Source organism: Balaenoptera physalus (genome assembly GCF_965194825.1).
Source record: "Balaenoptera physalus genome assembly, chromosome: 10".
Lineage (NCBI taxonomy): Eukaryota > Metazoa > Chordata > Mammalia > Artiodactyla > Balaenopteridae > Balaenoptera > Balaenoptera physalus.
The window spans coordinates 60,561,222-60,580,093 of record NC_138889.1 but is presented as its reverse complement, the minus strand read 5'-3'; the positions used below and the strand labels follow the sequence as shown (position 1 = coordinate 60,580,093).

The window sequence follows — 18,872 nt, the reverse complement described above, 5'->3', positions numbered from 1 at the left end:
TGGGCAGAAGAACTGAAGACATTTTTCTAAAGAGCAAATGCATATGGCCAACAGGCCCATGAAAAGATGCTGAACACTTCTAATCATTAGGGAAATGCAAATCAAAACCACAATGAGATATCACCTCACACCTCTCAGAATGGCTATCATCAAAAAGAACACAAATATAACAGTTGTTGGAGAGGATGTGGAGAAAAGACAACCCTCATGCACTGTTGGTGGGAATGTAAACTGTACAGCCACTGTGGAAAACAGTATGGAGGTTTCTCAAGAAACTTAAAATAGAACTACCATTGACCAAGCAATTCTACTCCTGGGTAAATATCTGAAAAAAACAAAAGCACTAATTTGAAAAGGTACATGCATCCCAGTGTTCACAGCAGCATTGTTTACAACTGGCAAGATATGGAAGCAACCTAAGTGACCATCAACAGATGAATGGATAAAGAAGACGTGGTATACACACACACACACACACACACACACACACACACACAATGGACTAATACTCAGCCATAAAAAAGAATGAAATCTTGCCATTTGCAGCAACACGGATGGACTTGGAGGGTATTATTTTAAGTGAAATAAGTCAGAGAAAGACAAATGCTGTATGATATCACTTAGTTGTGGAATCTAAAAAATACAGGAAACTAGTGAATATAATAAGAAAGAAGCAGACTTACAGATATAGAAAACAAACTAGTGGTGACCAGTGGGGAAAGGGAAGGGGGAAGGGGCAATATAGGTGTAGAGAAGAAAGATGTACAAACTATTAGGTATAAAATAAGTTACAAGGATATATTGTACAACACAGGGAATATAGACATTACTTTACAGTAATTATAAATGGAGTACAACCTTTAAAAACTATGAATCACTATGGTACACCTGTAACTTATATAATATTGTACAGCAACTATATTTCAATTAAAAAAATTTTTTTAATTGCATCCGAAAAATACCTAGGAATAAACTTATCCAAGGAAGTGAAAGCCTGTATTTGGAAAACTGTAAAACATCGATGAAGGAAATTAAAGATGATTCAATGAAATGGAAAGATATCCCATGCTGGAGGATAGGAAGATTTTAATATTGTTAAAATGGCCATATTACCCAAAGCAATCTACACATTTAATGCAATCCCTATCAAAATACCCATTACTTTTTTCAGAGAACTAGAAGAAATAATACTAAAATTTATATGGAATCACAAAAGACCCAGAATTGCCAAAGCAGTCCCGAGGAAAAAGAACAAAGCTGGAGGTATAACCCTCCCAGACTTCAAACTATACTATAAAGCTATAGTAATCAAAAACAGCATGGTGTTGACACAAAAACAGACACATACATCAATGGAACAGAATAAAAAGCTAAGAAATAAAGCCACACACCTACGGTCAATTAATCTACGACAAAGGAGGCAAGAATATAAATGGAAAAAAGACAGTCTCCTCAGTAAGTGGTGCTGGGAAAACTGGACAGCTACATGTAAAAAAAAAAAAATTAGAATATTCTCTTGGGAACTCCCTGGCAGTCCAGTGTTTAGGACTCCATGCTTTCACTGCCAAGAGCCCAGGTTCAATCCCTGGTTGGGGAACTAAGATCCCACAAGCTGCGCAGCACGGCCAAAAAAAAAAAAAAAAAAGAACATTCTCTTACACCATATACAAAAATAAACTCAAAATGGTTTAATCACCTAAATGTAAGACCTGAAATCATAAAAGTCCTAGAAGAGAACATAGAACACTCTTTGACATAAATTATAGCAATATTTTCTTGCATCACTTTCCTAAGGCAAAAGAAATAAGAGCAAAAATAAACAGATGGGACCTAATTAAACTTAAAAGCTTCTGCATAGCAAAGGAAACCACTGACAAAACAAAAAGGCAATCTGTGGAATGGGGGAAAATATTTGCAAATGATGCAACTAACAAGGGGTTAATATCTAAAACATACAAACAGCTCATACAACTCATTATCAAGAAAACCAAAATAATACAATTGAAAAGTGGGCAGAAGATTTGAATAGACAATTTTCCAAAGACATACAGATGGCCAACAGTCACATGAAATATGCTCAACATCGCTAATAGAGTAATGCAAATCAAAACCACAATGAGATATCACCTTACATCTGTCAGAATGGCTATCATCAAAAAGTCTACCATGGGACTTCCCTGGTGGCACAGTGGTTAAGAATTTGCCCGCCAATGCAGGGGACATAGGTTCGAGCCTGGTCTGGGAAGACCCCACATGCTGCGGAGCAACTAAGCCCGTGCGCCACAACTACTAAGCCTGCACTCTAGAGCCAGTGAGCCACAACTACTGAAGCCCGCATGCCTAGAGCCCATGCTCTGCAAAAAGAGAAGCCACCACAATGAGAAGCCCACGCACCACAACGAACAGTAGCCCCTGCTCGCTGCAACTAGAGAAAGCCTGCATGCAGCAACGAAGACCCAACACAGCCAAAAGTAAATAAATAAATAAATTTTTACAAATATTAAAAAAAAAAAGTCTACCAATAACAAATGTTGGAGAAGATGTGGAGAAAAGGGAACCCTCGTATACTATTGGTGGGAATGTAAACTGACGGTGTTACTCAGCTATAAAAAAAATGAAATAATGCCATTTGCAGCAACATGGATAGACCTAGAAAATATTACGTTTAGTGAAATAAGTTAGACAGAGAAAGACAAATGCTGTATGATATCACTTATATTGGAATCTAAAAAATAATATAAATGAATGTATATACAAAACAGAAACAGACTCACAGATACAGAAAACAAACTTGTGGTTACCAAAGGAGAGAGTGAAGCAGGGAAGGACAAATTAGGGGTATGGGATTAAGAAATATAAACTATTATATATAAAATAGATAAGCAACAAGGATATACTGTATAGCACAGGGAATTATACTCAGTCTTGTAATAACCTGTAATGGAATATAATCTGCAAAAATATTGAATCACTATGCTATACACCTGAAACTAACACAATATTGTAAATCAACTATAATTCCATAAAAAAAAGAAATATGGAGACTTAAATTTGACAAGACTTGGATTAGATATGGGTGGGGAGGAGGGATGTACAGGAGAGAGAAGTATCAAAGACGACAACCAGGTTTTGGCTCAAGTACCTGAACGGAGTCAATAGCTCAAGTAACTCAGCTATTGACTACGATATGGAATCATGGAAGGACATCCATTTTTGAATTGATAAGATCATTAATTCACTTTGGATATGTGTTTTTGGAGGTGCCTTTTAGACCTCCAAGTAGAAATTCAAGTAGACAGTAGATACACTGGTCTCGGGTACAAAGGAGTTATAAGTTTGTGAGGCATTGGTCATGGGCAATGGGTATGTGAAGCCAGCCTCGGGAGAAAACACAGAGTAAGAGGAGAAAAGGGACTCAAAGTAGGCCTTGAAGGACTTTGACATTTGATCATCTAGACCAGGGGTCAGCAAACCTTTTCTGTCAAAGGCCAGATAATAAATGTTTTAGGCTTTGCAGGCCATACGGTCTCTGTTGCAACTACTCAACTTCGCTGTTGTAGCACAAAAACAGCCATAGACAATTCATAAGTAAATAAGTGTGGTGACTCTTCCAACAAAACTTTATTTATGGACTCTGAAATGTGAATTTCACATAATTTTCATGGGTCATGAAGTATTATTCTTCTTTTGATTTTTTCAACCATTTAAAAATGTTAAGAATCACTCTTAGCCAAAGAATATACAAAAACCAGGGTCAGCAGATATAGCCTGTGGGCCAAAATATAGGTCCCTATCTGTTTAATAAGGTTTCATTAGAACACTGCCATGCTCATTCACTTATGTATTGCCTTTTGTGCTACAAGGGCAGAGTTGACTAGTTGTGACAGAGTAATATATTTACTATCTGGCTCTTTTACAGAAAAAGTTTTGCTGACTTCTTATCTAGACTGTAGAAAAAGAGGGAAGGAAGATGAATCTACGAATAAACCTCATATGTGTTGATAAATGACTATATAATGATGGTTAAAGAGGGTGCAGAGTCGCTTTTGTGCAAATCAAGTAGTCAAGAAGCAGTCACCACAAAATGGGGGATGGAGAATTTAATTTTGTCAGGATGCAAAATTACATCCATCCAAATCAGGTAGCTAAAAAGTTGAAGCAAGTTACAATTAAAACTGGTGGAGGGACTTCCCTCATGGTGAAGTGGTTAAGAATCCACCTGCCAACGCAGGGGACACAGGTTCGAGCCCTGGTCTGGGAAGATCCCACATGCCGCGGAGCAACTAAGCCTGTGCGCCACAACTACTGAGCCTGCGCTCTAGAGCCCGTGAGCCAAAACTACTGAGCCCACGTGCCACAACTACTGAAACCCACATGCCTAGAGCCCGTGCTCCACAACAAGAGAAGAAGCCACCACAATGAGAAGCCCATGCACCGCAACAAAGAGTAGCCCCCACTTGCCACAACTACCGCAGGCAGCAAGGACGACCCAATGCAGCCAAAAATATAAATAAATAAATTTATATAAAAAAAAAAACTGGTGGAAAGTTGAAAGATATTCAGGGCACGTGTGTCATATTTTCTGTGAAATTAAGTCCCAGCTGAAAGATACGGGCTTAGGATTCTGGCTGATTATTTTAAGCAGAATTTGACCATCAGGTTAGCCTGTTCCTCATAAGGTGAGTTAAATGCCCCTGGAAATAAATTCAGATTCCAATGACACCTTGAAATTTCTGCCCAATTTTTCATTGGGTTAGGGTGAATATAACTTAATAGTCAAACTTACGAAGTAAGTAAATATTAGTTAAAGGTGGAGTGAAAGTGATTATTTTACTTTTGGCACAAAAATTACTAGATTTCTAAGTGCATATTCTAGATGTATATAAGTTCTTTTTGAAGGCATAACTGGTTTTAAAATTTTTAACTTTAATAAATTGAATATTAATTTCAACACAGGTTGCCTGAGTACTCCTTGACATGATCAGAACATCACTCATTCATCTCACAAACATACTGAGCACCTAACATGTATCAGGTGCTATTTGAAAAGATGATGAAATAGTTGTAAACAAAACAAAGTCACAGCTCTCAAAAGAACCTACATTCTGGCAGTAGACAACTGATCACAGACAAAAAGATATATGTAAGGGGAAAAATGTTTAAAAACTCAAGTGAAATGTAGAAAAAAGGAAAGACTGCTGCTCGTCTCCTAACAACAATATAAAAACTGAATAACCTACACCTGCACAACTTTTCTTGAGTCCAACAGAGAGCTAAGGTCTCAGGGCAATCAAGTGGCCTGAAATATAAGGAAAGTAGGGCACCTCCAAGGAGGGATGGGACACGGACCCTGGCTCACCTGTGGCAGAACGTGGGAGGAAGAGATGATGAGTGCCATTTAAGTATTTAAGAAGAAGTCAGCTAAAATTTTTAATGAATTGCTAAAGGCCAAGTGTGGGCTACAGTAGGAGAATAGAACTCCTGAGAGCTGCAGACACAAGGGGAATTCACGCCCACTTGTAGGCAAAAGACTGGACACAGTGAGGGAGACTGGAGAAAGCCTTCCTTGGGGTGTAGGCCTGGAGGAGGAGAGCAGCTGCCATTGTAGGAAAGGCAGGAAGTCCTGCCAACCCTGCTCCCTAGTGAACAAAAGCCTTAAGTTGCTGAGGAAGGTCAGCAAACCCTGTTGGGCCCAGGGCCCTGCATCTGGGGAGGGAAAAAATTAAAACCTGCTACTCCTGGGGTAGGGGAGGAATTCAACCTGGCCCATTACATTAGAAGTCACCTACTGCTGGGACAGGGGTAGGACCACTGAGAAGGGTCCATCCTTGAGACACAGGAACCCAGGGCCTACTTAAGACAGGGGCCTCCCACTGGCACCCTACCACCAGACTAGCAAGCACTAAGTAACAAGCAAAAGCAGTCACTGCTGGGGGAAGAACAAGAGTGTGGAGATAAACCCTCTGAGGTGTAGGAACACAGAAAAGGCTGCAAGATGAGGATAGAGCAGGAATGCTGAGAAAATGCTGCAGCATCCCAGCAAGAACCAACTATATGCTGTCTCAGTGAGATACACTTTAAATACAAAGCTATAAATAGGTTGAGAGTAAAAGGAAAGAACGATACACCATGCAGAGAGTAAGCATAAGAGAGCTGTGCATCTATACTAAAATCAGACAAAACAGACATTAAAACAAGGAGTATTATTAGAGGCAAAGGAAGACAAGTCATAATAACAAAAGGATAAACACATCAAATAGATATAAAAATTCTAAAGGAATATGTACCCGAGAGTAGAGCTTCAAAATACATGCAGCAAAAACTGACAGAACTAAAGCGAGAAATAAACAAATCCACAATCATGGCTGGAGATTTTAGCATACTGCTCTCAATAATTAACAGAACAAATAAAACAATAGTACATAAAAGATCTGAGTGACACCACCGACCACCTTAACTTAGTTGATATTTATAGAACACTATCCCCCAAAACCGCAGAATATACATTTTTTTCCTAAGTGCACACAGAATGTTCACCAAGCTAGAATATAGGGTGGACCATAAAATAAGTTTAAATAAATTTCAGAAGAATGAAATCTTACAGATTATGTTATCTGACTACAACAGAATTAAATTAGAACTCAACAAATATAAGTTATCTAGAAGATCCCCATGTATTTGGAAATAAAACAACTCACTTCTAAACAACCCAAGGGTCAAAGAAGAAATCACAAAAAAATAAAAATATTTTAATTGAATGAAAATCAAAACACAATTTATAGGACGCAGCTCCAACAGTGCTTAAAGAAGGTATTTATAGCTGTACATGCTTATATTAAAAAGAAGAAAGGTCTAAATCAATGATCTAATATTATACTATTTATGAATCTAGAAAAAGAAGAGCCAATTAAGCTCATTGTGAGTAGGACAGAAATAAAGTTATGAGCAGAAATCAATGAAATGGAAAAACAGACTATAGAGAAATCCAAAGAAACCAGCACCTAGCTTAGTGGTTTTTCTAAAAAGAGTCAATAAAAGGGATAACTTCTAACTATTTTGGATCAATTAAATAAAAGACACAAATTACCAGTTTCAAGAATGAAAGGAGGACCCATAATACATCTATGACCCACTGATTTTCCACAAGGGTGAGCAGACCACTCAATGGGGAAAGAACAGTCTTTTCAATAAATGGTGTTGAAGGACTTCCCTGGTGGTGCAGTGGTTAAGAATCTGCCTGTCAATGCAAGGGACACGGGTTTGAGCCCTGGTCCAGGAAGATCCCACATGCTGTGGAGCAACTAACCCCGTGCGCCACAACTACTGAGCCCGCACTCTAGAGCCTGCGAGCCACAACTGCTGAAGCCCGCGTGCCTAGAACCCATGCTCTGCAACAAGAGAAGCCACTGCAATGAGAAGCCCGCGCGCCACAACAAAGAGTAGCCCCTGCTCGCTGCCACTAGAGAAAGCCCGCACACAGCAACAAAGATCCAATGCAGCCAAATATAAATAAATTTATTTAAAAAAATAAATAAATGGTGTTGAGAAAACTGCATATCCACATACAAAAGAATGAAGCCGGACCCCTATCTCACACCATATATAAAGATTAACTCAAAATGGATCAAAGACCTAAATGTTACAGCTAAAATTATAACTCTTAGAAGAAAACACTCGGGAAGTTTGGCTGTACTAATCACTTGCCTCAGAAGGAATGTAAGCAGAGTACCTTAAAAGTTGCCTGCATTTCACACCTGAGTAGGGCTCAATTAGTAGGGTTTACTGGAAGTTTTATAGGACATGGCTGTTGGAAAAATATGTTAACATAAAACATGTTAAGGAAACACATGTTAAATCTGTCCCATGGACTTTACATCTGCTGTTCCCTTAGGCTAGAACATTCCTCACTTCACTCTACCCTCACTCTTCACCTCACTAAACTCACTGATTCCCATCTCAGCTTAAACACCACTCTGTGGAGAACCTTCCCTGATCCCAAATATTAGGTGAGACCCCCTGCCCTGTCACTTACTTCATAGCACTGTGAATGTCTTCATAACACTGAGCAGTCTTATACTGTGATTATTTGTCCAGTATCAGTCTTCAGATTCAGAGGCTGAACCTTTCTTTGCACAGCTGTATCCCCAGTGCCTAGCACAGAGCCTGGCACATGTTAAGTGCTAAATCAATATCTGTGACTGAATGGATGGACTCCTGCCTTGGCCTGCATGCCCTCTGCTTCCCCCTACCCTGAGAGTTCCTGAGCCTGCATACTGTTGATGCAGGGAACGGGAGGGTTGGCTTTCAGGCCAGAGCAGCTCACACCCCACCCTCCCGTCTGTGCCCCTGAGGAAAGAGGTAGAGAAGCAGAGGGTCACCTTGTTGTAGGCCAGGCTAAGGTGCCTCAGCTCTGGGAAGGGCAGGGCCAGCGTCTGGTTCCTCGCCTTCAGTGACTTCACGGGAAGAGTCTCAAATATGGGAGGAAGTGCACATACCTTGGTTGTCTTAGAAGGAAAAGAAAGTCAAAGTCAAAGTGCCCTGGTGATAAGAAGTGGGCCAACAGACCCTTCCTAGGGAGTGTGGTGGAAAGAGTGACCACTCTAGAGAGGCTGGGTCAAAAGAGACATCCAGGGTCATAAGGGGGGATGTCACCAAGGGCCCAGAGTTCTGGCTCCAAGCTTCCTGTCACATGGTGAGCTAGTTCTCTGGCACCCAAAGTTCCAGTTTCAAGTTCTCTGAAGCCAACGTACAATACAGCAGTGTACCGCTGCTGAGGCTCTTTGCTCTCACCTCCCACTTTCTGCCCTACAGCGGCTTATCCTGAACTTGCCCCTCTATACAGTTGGGTTAAAGTTTCTCCAGAAGGTGAAAGGGCAGGGCTTGCATTGTTAAGGGGACTTTTCCTAGTGAGGAGACGGAGCAGGAGTGACCTGAGCCTTGAACACCTGCTCTGACGGGCTAGTCCACATCCTACAGTGGAGGCTCTTCGTTCCGAGATAAAACAACAGCTAAGTCCTGGGCGATTTCAGGCAGGCTGTGGGGCCTGGGTGTAGCCAGTGCATCTAGCTCACTTGCAGCGTCATGGTCTCTCAGCACAACTCAGCCTGCCTTAGGGTCAACATGTTTGATCAAGTAGAAAATGGAAGTCGCTGGATTAACCATGCCAAACTCAGTTCACTCACTGATTCCTTGAGTTAGATGGAGCCAAAGGACATCACAGGGCAGATGCTGGGCTAACGACTGGGTTCAGATGAACTAGATTCATCGAAGCTCCATTAATTGCTGTGTAGTCTCGAGCAAGTCACTTAAATTTCCTTTGCTCATTCAATGACCATTTGTGGAGCACCTACTTTTTTTTTTTTTTTTTTTTACAGCAATCCCTTTTTATTTTTTATTTATTTATTTATTTATTAAGTTTTTGGCTGCACCCCACGGCATGTGGGATCTTAGTTCCCCGACCAGATATCGAACCCACGCCTCCTGCACTGGAAGGCAGAGTCTTAACCACTGGACCGCTGGGGAAGTCCCTGGAGCACCTACTATTGGCCAAGTATTTTTGTCCCCTCCTGGGGTCCAACTTGTACAGCCACAAGTGAGACGGATGAATCATGGGTGACAGTAAAACAGAAACCAGTGATGGTGCTTGGGAACTCTCCTCTCAAGAAAATCTGAATGCAATCTCCAAGAGGCTGAGTGGAATGTGGTGGTAGTCTGGTAAGGTATCTCCTCAACTGTGCAATTTCCTACCTGGAGCGAGGCTGTGTGAGCCAAAGGGGGCAAGTCAGACTGGAGCACAGAGAAGAAAAAGCCAGACAGGCTTGGGGGTTATCTAGCCCTGTCCAGGGGCAGGAATGTCCTGATCTGAGGGCATGACTGGCTCTGCTGGGGACAGAAAGGGCCCTGTCTTAGAGGGGGATGTATCTGACATTGATAGAGAGGCCGCTAAAAGTTTCAACCATTCAACTCACTCTCTACATTCTCAGATGCCACACAGTTGGGATCTGAGCGCTAAGCAACCTAATTCTGTGGCCACAAGCCCCTCTATCCCTTATGCATGCCCTTGTGTGACCTTGCTGCTCCTCCCATTCAGACGTGGAGTCTGTATCTCTAACCCCTTGAAACTAGACTGGCTGCTGTATAATAAAGAATTTGTCTGGTCTTTGTCCTGGGTTCTTGGCACTGACCTTCTAAAACCCCTGGAATCTCCTGAGTGATAGGAATGTCTTTGTTATGCATGACCCTTGGATCATACCTGAGTTCACGCTAATGAGATGACTTAGGATGGCGGCTGGTCATACTATAAAGACAACCACGTGATCAGAGGATTGGAGTTGAGCCAGCCTGACCTCTGGGGAAGGGAGAGGGGCTAGAAACTGAGTTCAATCATGTGGCCAATGGTTCGATCAATCGTGGCTATGTAATGAAACTCCAATGAAAGCTCTGGACACTGCGGCTCAAGTGAGCTTCCTGGTTGGTGAACACATCAGATGTGCTGGGAGGGTGACACACTCTCATTCCACAGTAAGAGGGCAAAGAGGCTTTGCGTTCCGAACCCTCCCAGCCCTCATTATGTGCCTTTTTATTTGGCTCGTCCTGATTTGTATCCTTTATAGCCAAACTGTGATTGTAAGTATAGTGCTCTCCTGAGTTCTATGAGTCGTTCTAGCAAATTATTGAACCAGAGGGGATCACTGGAACTTTAGAATTTATTGCCAGTAGGTCAAGTAGCCTGGGGGCCCCCAAACTTGCAGCTAGTGTCTAAAGTGAGGGCAGTCTTATTGGGGACTGTGCCTTTAACTTGTGGGACGCATGCTAATTCCAGGTGACTAGCATCAGAATTGTACTGCAGGAGTATACTGGCCTTATGACTCGCTTTGATCAACAGAAAATGCCATTGTTTGAATTTCAGAGCCTTGCTCTCTTGGAACCCTGATGCCACCAGGCTGTAAAGAAGTCCAGGATGAAAAGACAACAAAGGATGCCAAGCCGTGCCAGCTGTCCATGAGTCCAGCTCCCAGCTAACCAGCCAGCTGCAGGCATGTGCCCTGGCTAAACACCAATAGAACCACCTAACCAACCCAAATAATTGTGAGAAATAATAAATTGCTATTGTTTGAAGTCAACAATTGTGTTGGTTTGTTAAGTGGCAATAATATAGCAATTGATATAATTTCTCACCCAGTTGTATGTGTGGGGAGGAGGTATACTGAGTTGCGTCCCAAGGATGCAGGTTGGCTAACTGTATAGTGGTACTTCTTACTATAAATGAATGAATGAATAAATGAATAAATAAATAAATTTTCAGTTACCGTGTCAGTCTTCGTGAGCTTGCTTAGTGAGCATCTACCCTGAGAGAAAAGACAATTTTCTGTGCTGACAAAAATCAAGTGTCTAGGCCTGTGACACCAAGGATTAGACCCCGGATGGTGGTGTGTTTGGCCAGGATCACTCTAGCTTTGGGTTTTTTTTTTGTTTTTCTTTTTCACTCTAGCTTTGGGGCGGGGGCTCTTGTTAGGGAGCTATTGGGCTTCATCCTGGTGGCAGCCTCACTTCAATGCCAGCTTGATCACTTGAGGCAGCAACCATTACTACTGAACAGCATCTGAGAACAGTGGAAGCTAGTCTGTGGGCAGTGTGAGGTCTGGGACCTGTCTGTTGAGTCCGCTGTTGCATCTCCATAGGCCAGCATAGTGCCTGGAACATGGTCGGTTCAGTGAATGGGCCTCCTCAGTGTTATATATGTAAATGCCTCTCATGGCTCCATTAACCTATTTTTGTTTATTAAAATTAATGTTCTGACTCAAGGATGCAAATATAAAGTAGGCAGTTCCTACCTCTGAGGTTGAAAATCCAGGATGAGATGAGAACACAACCTCTGAAATAAAAGAGAAACAGAATGAAGGTTGGTGAGAGCACTAACTGACCCCCGGAGAGGCCAGGGTCTGGGTCTACCACCCACTGTATGCAGCAGGGTACCTCCTAGAGGGAGTACTCATTGGTCCTGAGGTTCAGTGCTAAATGGGAAGAGGAACAGCTGTGACATGTGTCAGGTAATAAGCCCTTTGCGCTTAGAAAAAAATTCAAACTCCTTGGCCAGGCTTTTGAGGTCCTGCCTAATCTGGCCCCTGCCTACTTCTCTAATCTTATCTCATGCTATCCTGCCCCTCACTCACTATATTTCAGCCACACTGACCTTCTTCCTGACTTTGCAACATGCACACTCTTTTGAGCCTCAGAACTATTGGGCAGTCAGTATTGATCAGAAGGCAAACCAACTGTCTTAGAAGAGAAAAATGTATATAAAAGATAGTCTATCAGAGGATTTGAAAATACTATTTGTTATATTAGTACAAATAGAGTGTGTTAAGACAGTGAATTCAGGAGAGATAAGTAACTAAGGAGGAGGCTGCAGAGTGATTTCCTTCTTGGGATCATCAGACTAAGATGAGCCAATAAAGAGCTCAGTTCAACCTAATAAAGCAAAGCTTCTGCTGGGACTGGATCCTGTGCAGGGACCGCTCACCTTTGCCCTGACTAATGGGATCCCTTCCACATGTTAATGATATTATGCTGAGAAGGTTACATTAAAATGAAATAAGCAATAGTATGGGTGGAACATCACATGGCATAAACAACTCCTATGACAAGGGTCTGAAAGGAATTTGGGAAAGGTTTGTGCAAGGAACAAAGTAGGAGTTAGCTGAAAGATGGGCCGTGGTCACAAGTGTAGGTGCTAAGCAGTGATCTTCTGGGAAGATAGAGAGCCCCCATATCTAGAAAGATGAACTGAGGTGCACTCTATCCAAACTCATGTCCTGGCCCTCCCCAAAATTACAGGAAGCAACTCCAGAAACCAGAACATGCATTCTAAATTTCAGACTGGAGACTGTTCAAGAGAAAGATGCACAATCAAGCACTTCCTAATGTCTGAGGAAAATTAACAATATGAAAGAAAGTTATGAAATATAAAAGAAGAACTAGCATCTGAAAAAAACAAAATTTAACCAAAAGAATAAAAACTTTAAATAGAATAATTGATGTCCTCTAAGGAATTCAAAAGGCTATTTCATTCTAGAACAAAATCAGTCATTATGGAAGAGAAACTATTAATAATTTTGTAATTTTAAAGTATGATAATCAAATAAAATATTTAATAAATATGTTGTACAGAAGAAAAGACCCATTTGAAGAGCCAATTCATAAAATGGAGAATGGAAAGGGGATAAGAAAGAAAATTTTTCCAAGATGACGGAAACCATCTTGGAAAGAATACAAAGTATCTAACAGGATAAACAAAAAAGAACTGCACACCCAGATGCATCTTAGTCAAATTTCCAAAGGAAAAAAGGGAAATCTTAAGAGATTCCAGGGAGCAAAAATAGGTTTCCTACAAAGGGATGGGAATCAGATTGGTGCCAGACTTCTCATTGGCAGCAATGGATTTAGAAGGCAATGGAGTAATATCTTCAAAGTTTTCAGTAAAAATTATTTTAAGGCTAGAGTTCTCTATTCAGCAAACTAGCATTCAAGTATGATAACAAAATAAAGGTAATTTTGGATATTTTATGGGCTGAGAAAAATCTACTCTATGTAAACCCTCTTTGAAAGAATCATTCAAAAAGCAAAATGAAAAGCAATACAGAATAGGAAACTATCTTTGTGACTATGAGAAAGGGAGATACTTCTCAAACAAGAACCCAAAGGCATAAACCATAAGATAAAATTGTATAGATTTGGTGTGATGGACTGAACTGTGTCGTTCCCCCCCACCCCAATTCATATGTTGAAGTCCTAAACCCTAGTACCACAGAATGTGACTGTATTTGGAAACAGTGCCTTTAAGGAGGTAATTAAGGTTAATAAGGTCATTAGGATAGCCCTAATTCAATATGAAAGGTCTCCTTGTAAGAAGAGGAGATTAGGACATAGACAATTCAGACAGAGGGATGACCAAATGAGGATACAGCTAGAAGGTAGCCTTCTATAAGCCAAGAAGAAAGCCCTCAAAAGAAACCAAATCTGACAACACCTTGATCTTGGACTTCCAGCCTCCAGAACCGTGAGAAAATAAATATGTGTTGTTTAAAACAAACAGCCTATGGTACTCTGTTACGGCAGTCTTAGCAAACTAATACATTTAGTTAAATCAAAATTAAGAACTTCTCTTCAAAATGTCATCTCTACCATTACAGATGAAGTAAACAGACAGGTGATGACAGAATAAAAGAAGAAATTGAAAATATTAAAATTATCAAGGGAGATGAAATAGAAATTCATAAAAGTTGAAAACCAAATGGCTAAGTAAATGAAGAAATACTTAACATCACAAATATTTAGAAAAATTGAAATTAAAACAATGAAATATCACTTTATACCTACAAAATAACAGAACTTAGAACAATTAAAAAGTTGGGGAATATCAAGTGCAGGCAAGGTTGTAAGGAAACAGGAACCCTGATGTACTACTGGTGTGAGCGTACACTAGAGCCACCATTTTGAAGAACAATCAGGTGGCACTTCTTTAAACTACATACGCATATCTTCTGTGATCCAACAAAACCACTCCTAGGTAAATATTCCAGAAAAACTCTGGCACAGAGGTACATGCAAGAAACATACGCAAGGTAGGTGACCTAGGTGTCCATTAGCAAGGGAATAGATGAATTAAAGTGTGGTTAGAGCATAGTGTGGAATAGTACGCATTAGATAAAAGGAAAGAACTGGATGGGCATACGGCAATAAGAACAATCTTAAAAACAGTGCTGAGTGAAAAAACTTAAGTAACAGAATGAGCTCAACAGCATTATTACCATTATATAAACTAAAAACACATTACACACAAAATAATATATATTTTACAAGATACATCCATATATCCAGGAAAATATACCCAGCAAAAAAAAACAGATACTTACATGAAAATGGGAAATGAGGGTAGGGATTAAGAATGAAGGAGAAAAAATAAAATAGGGCAAGAGGAGCTTTATAAAGACTAATGGTTAAAGTGCTAATAACCTGAGTTTTATTATTAAATCAACTCTCTGCTCCTAAGTTATACATAGACACACAACAGGGAATGTAAGAAGGAGGAAGATCTGAGACCTGAGCAGCCGTGGTGAGTACAGAAGTAAGTAAAACTGAAAGTTCAGTCTCTCAGTGTAATTGTTGATGCATAAGTTAAAAAAATTAAAACCACTCAAATCATTATTAGTGTTTATTACTTTATGGGAAGTGATGGGGTAGGGCGGAGTAGGTAAACACATATTAAGATTTTTTTCTTATTAAAGAATAACACTTGGATTTGGTTGATTCTAGGTATTGATAGACAAAGGTGAGTTTAAATATGTGGATTAAAAGGTCTAGCGTAACTATTGAAATAGAAATGAGATGTATAACTTTAAACAGCTAGAGAAAAAGTAGAATTAAAAGAAAACACTCAGTGCTCACAGGAGGCACAAAAGAAGGACAAGAACATGGTAAATAGAAAACATATGGAGAAGGAAATCAAGATGGTGCAGCAGAGGGACGTGGAGCTCACCTCCTCCCACGACAGTTCTCACAGAATACCTACTAAAAGCTGGCAGAAGATCTCATACAACCAAAACTGCAAGAAAGATCCCCATGTAACCAGGTAGGAGCAAGGGAAAAGGGAGAAGAAGAGGACTTGGGATGGGACCTGCATGCTTGGGAGGGAGCTGTGAAAGAGGAAAGCTTCCCTTACCCTGGGAACCTCCTTCACCAGTTGGGAGGTCCGCCAGGACAGACAAGGAGATTCAGAGGCCCGAGAGGAGAGTGTGGGAGCTGGCCTGCAGCCCCACAGTGTAGAGACTGACCAGCACAGATGGTCCTGGCCACGCTGCTGCATTTCCCAGACCGAGACACGCGCCTGCTGGTGTGTGCGTATTGGGTGCTGAAACTTGGGCTTCAGAGAACAGACCCCGGGAAAGGACTAGGTTTGGCTGTGCGGAGACAGCCCGAAGCACCTGGAGCGTGGCCCAGCCCGCAACTGGGGGCACATGCAGGACAGAGCGTGAGTCCAGCAGAGGAGCCCCACTGTCAACACGGGAAAGGAGGGGCATGGGTCCACCACAGCAGCCTTATTGTCAGCGTGCTCACAGCAGGTGTGGCTCTGGTCGCCGCAGGTTCTGTGCACTTGGTGGCCCCACGGGCAGATGCACGCCTGAGGGACGTCTGAGCTGATTACCGGCAATCCCACTGCTGGCGCCCGGGATGCAGCTGTGGTGGGTTCTCACTGGAGGATTTGGGGGCCAGGACTGCACACACAGGCCCGAGGGCGATCTGAGCTGACTATCTGTGGGCTTAGGGGACACAGTTCCTGCAGGTTTATGCGCCAGCGGCTTTGTGAGAGCACATGCGTGCCTGAGGGACCTCTGAGCTGAATACCGGAGCTCCTAAGCAGAGGCGACCACCCAGGACAATGCCAGCAACAGTGATCTCTGTGGGCACTCACACCGGGTGGCAGGTGGCATCATAGAATCACACGTTCTGGCAGACAGCTCCTAGGGAAGAACACTCAGTGGCTCTTTTCCCAGTAGGAGCACTCCAGTCCCACCTACCTCACACCAAAGCTTAGAACTGGATCTGGGGGCTTCTACTCGAACAGCTGGGGAGCAGACCCTGCCCCCAACAGGGCTGAGACAACCAAAGAGCAAAGAGGAGGCCCCGCCTAATACCCAGTGCAGGCTCTGGTCACCACAACACCACACGCACCCCCTCTATCAAGGGGACAAAGGCCAGCAGACCTTTAGGAAAGACGTGGCAGGCATCCATACTAAACACAGGCCTCGTACCAAAAACACTGGGCACGAGCAGGCTACACAGGGATGCTCCCACGTGAAAACAGCCCTTGAAGACCACGGTAGATAACTGTTTCTCCTGAATTCATAGAGTCTGAGATATACAAGAAAAATGAAAAAGCAGAGGACATACAGGTGGCCAACAGGCACATGAAAAGATGTTCAACATTGCTAATTATTAGAGAAATGCAAATCGAAACTACAATGAGGTATCACCTCACACCAATCAGAACGGCCATCATCTAAAAGTCTACAAATAATAAATGCTGGAGCAGGTGTGGAGAAAAGGGAACCCTTGTACACTGTTGGTGGGAATGTAAATTGGTGCAGCCACTGTGGAAAACAGTATGGAGGTTCCTTAAAAAACTAAAAATGGAGTTTCCATATGATCCAGCAATCCCACTCTTGGGCATATATCCAGAAAAGATGAAAACTCTAATTCAAAGTGAAACATGCACCCTCAATGTTCACAGCAGCACTATTTACAATAGCCATGGCATGGAAGCAACCTAAGTGTCCATAAACAGATGAATGGATAAAGAAGATGTGATACACACAAATAGAATACTACTCAGCCATATAAAAGAATGAAATAATGCCATTTGCAGCAACACGCACGGACCTACAGATTATACTAAGTGAAGGAAGTCAGACAGAGAAAGACAAATATATGATATCACTCATATGTGGAACCTAAGAAATAGTACAAATGAACTTATTTACAAAACAGAAACAGACACAAAGATATAGAAAACAAACTCATGGTTACCAAAGGGGAAGAAGGGAGAGGCATAATTGGGAGTATGGGATTAACAGATGCATACCACTATATATAAAGTAGATAAACAACAAGGATTTACTGTATAACACAGGGAACTATTTTCACTATCTTGTAATAAACTAAAATGGAAAATAATCGGGAAAAAAGAATATAGATATATACATATATATGTATAACTGAATCACTCTGAGGTACAACTGAAACTAATACAATATTGTAAATCAACTATATTTTAATTTAAAAAAGGGAAAAAAATATATATTAAACGTTTAAAAAAAGAAAATATACACTACTGATGATAGAAATAAATCAAAACATCAATAATCACAATGTGAGTGAGTTAAATTCTTCTATTAAAAGTAAAAGACCCATATTGGGGAAAATAGGAGGGTTATATTGTTTTTGAGATATTCCAAAATAAGTGTTCATATCAAACAAAACGGAGGCCCAGGCTGAGGCCAAAAGTATTAAGATAAGGTGGAGTATTTTACAGTGATTAAAAGATACAATGTACTAGGTAATAGTCATGATCCTCATAATGGAACTGAACCAATTTAATAATAAAAAGTGCCAGAAACATAGGAGATACTGACAAACCCAAAATAGTGGTAAGAGACTTTAATATACCTGTTTCCAAAGTTAGCAAACCAAGTAGACACAAAAATAATCTTGGGGAAAATCTGAATAACATAATTGTGCCAATTATTAAGCTATTATTTTTTACTTCCAAACCCACCCTTCTCTATTCTGCTTTGGAATGTTGGAGCTGGGGTTCTGAAAACCACTTTTCTGCTTTGCCAGCTGCTTTCCTGTTAGACTCTGACAATAGGGGTTGGGGCTAGAGGGAGACTGCAAAGCTGGAAGAGGAAGAAGAGGCTTGCTTCCACCAGTCTGCTTCCCATGGGTTTCCCGACTGCTTGTGATATGAATGTCGCTGGAGTAATGTCACTTCATCCCAGCTTCAGCAAGTCTCTCCCCAGCAGCAGCTGAATCCAGTTTGCAGTTTTCCAACCTTTATAAACCAGCTTCAGGGATACCAGCACCAGGCAGTCAGTCTCCTCCTTGCAGAGATTTGGGGTCTCAGCTCCATGAGGTCCGTCTGAGCTCAGAGACACCAGCAGCCAAGCTCTAAAGGGCTTCTCTTCCAAGCTTCTGAATTTTAATAATTCCAACCTCTTCCCACAAAGGAAAGCCCAAGCTCAGATGGCTTCATGGTGAATTCTTCCAAAATTTAAGGAAGATATAATCTCAATCTTATACAAACTTTCCCAAGC

The 18,872-nt window shown here is 41.4% G+C and overlaps 1 protein-coding gene across 23 annotated transcripts in view; it reads right to left on the bottom strand.

Moving 5' to 3' along the window:
• Positions 1-18,872, bottom strand: part of XRRA1 (X-ray radiation resistance associated 1) — an 80,099-nt gene that overhangs the window by 17,971 nt on the left and 43,256 nt on the right. For 20 of the 23 annotated variants that reach the window (XM_082411236.1, XM_082411250.1, XM_082411239.1 and 17 more), the window contains 2 exons: positions 11,835-11,875; positions 8,379-8,504 (listed from right to left, as the gene is read on the bottom strand). The exons of 1 other annotated variant lie outside the window; for it this stretch is intronic. In XM_082411236.1, coding sequence (XP_082267362.1) covers positions 8,379-8,504; positions 11,835-11,875 — 167 coding nt within the window. The remainder of the gene's footprint in view (positions 1-8,378; positions 8,505-11,834; positions 11,876-18,872) is intronic. 2 more of the 23 variants (XM_082411253.1, XM_082411248.1) reach the window with 1 other exon arrangement.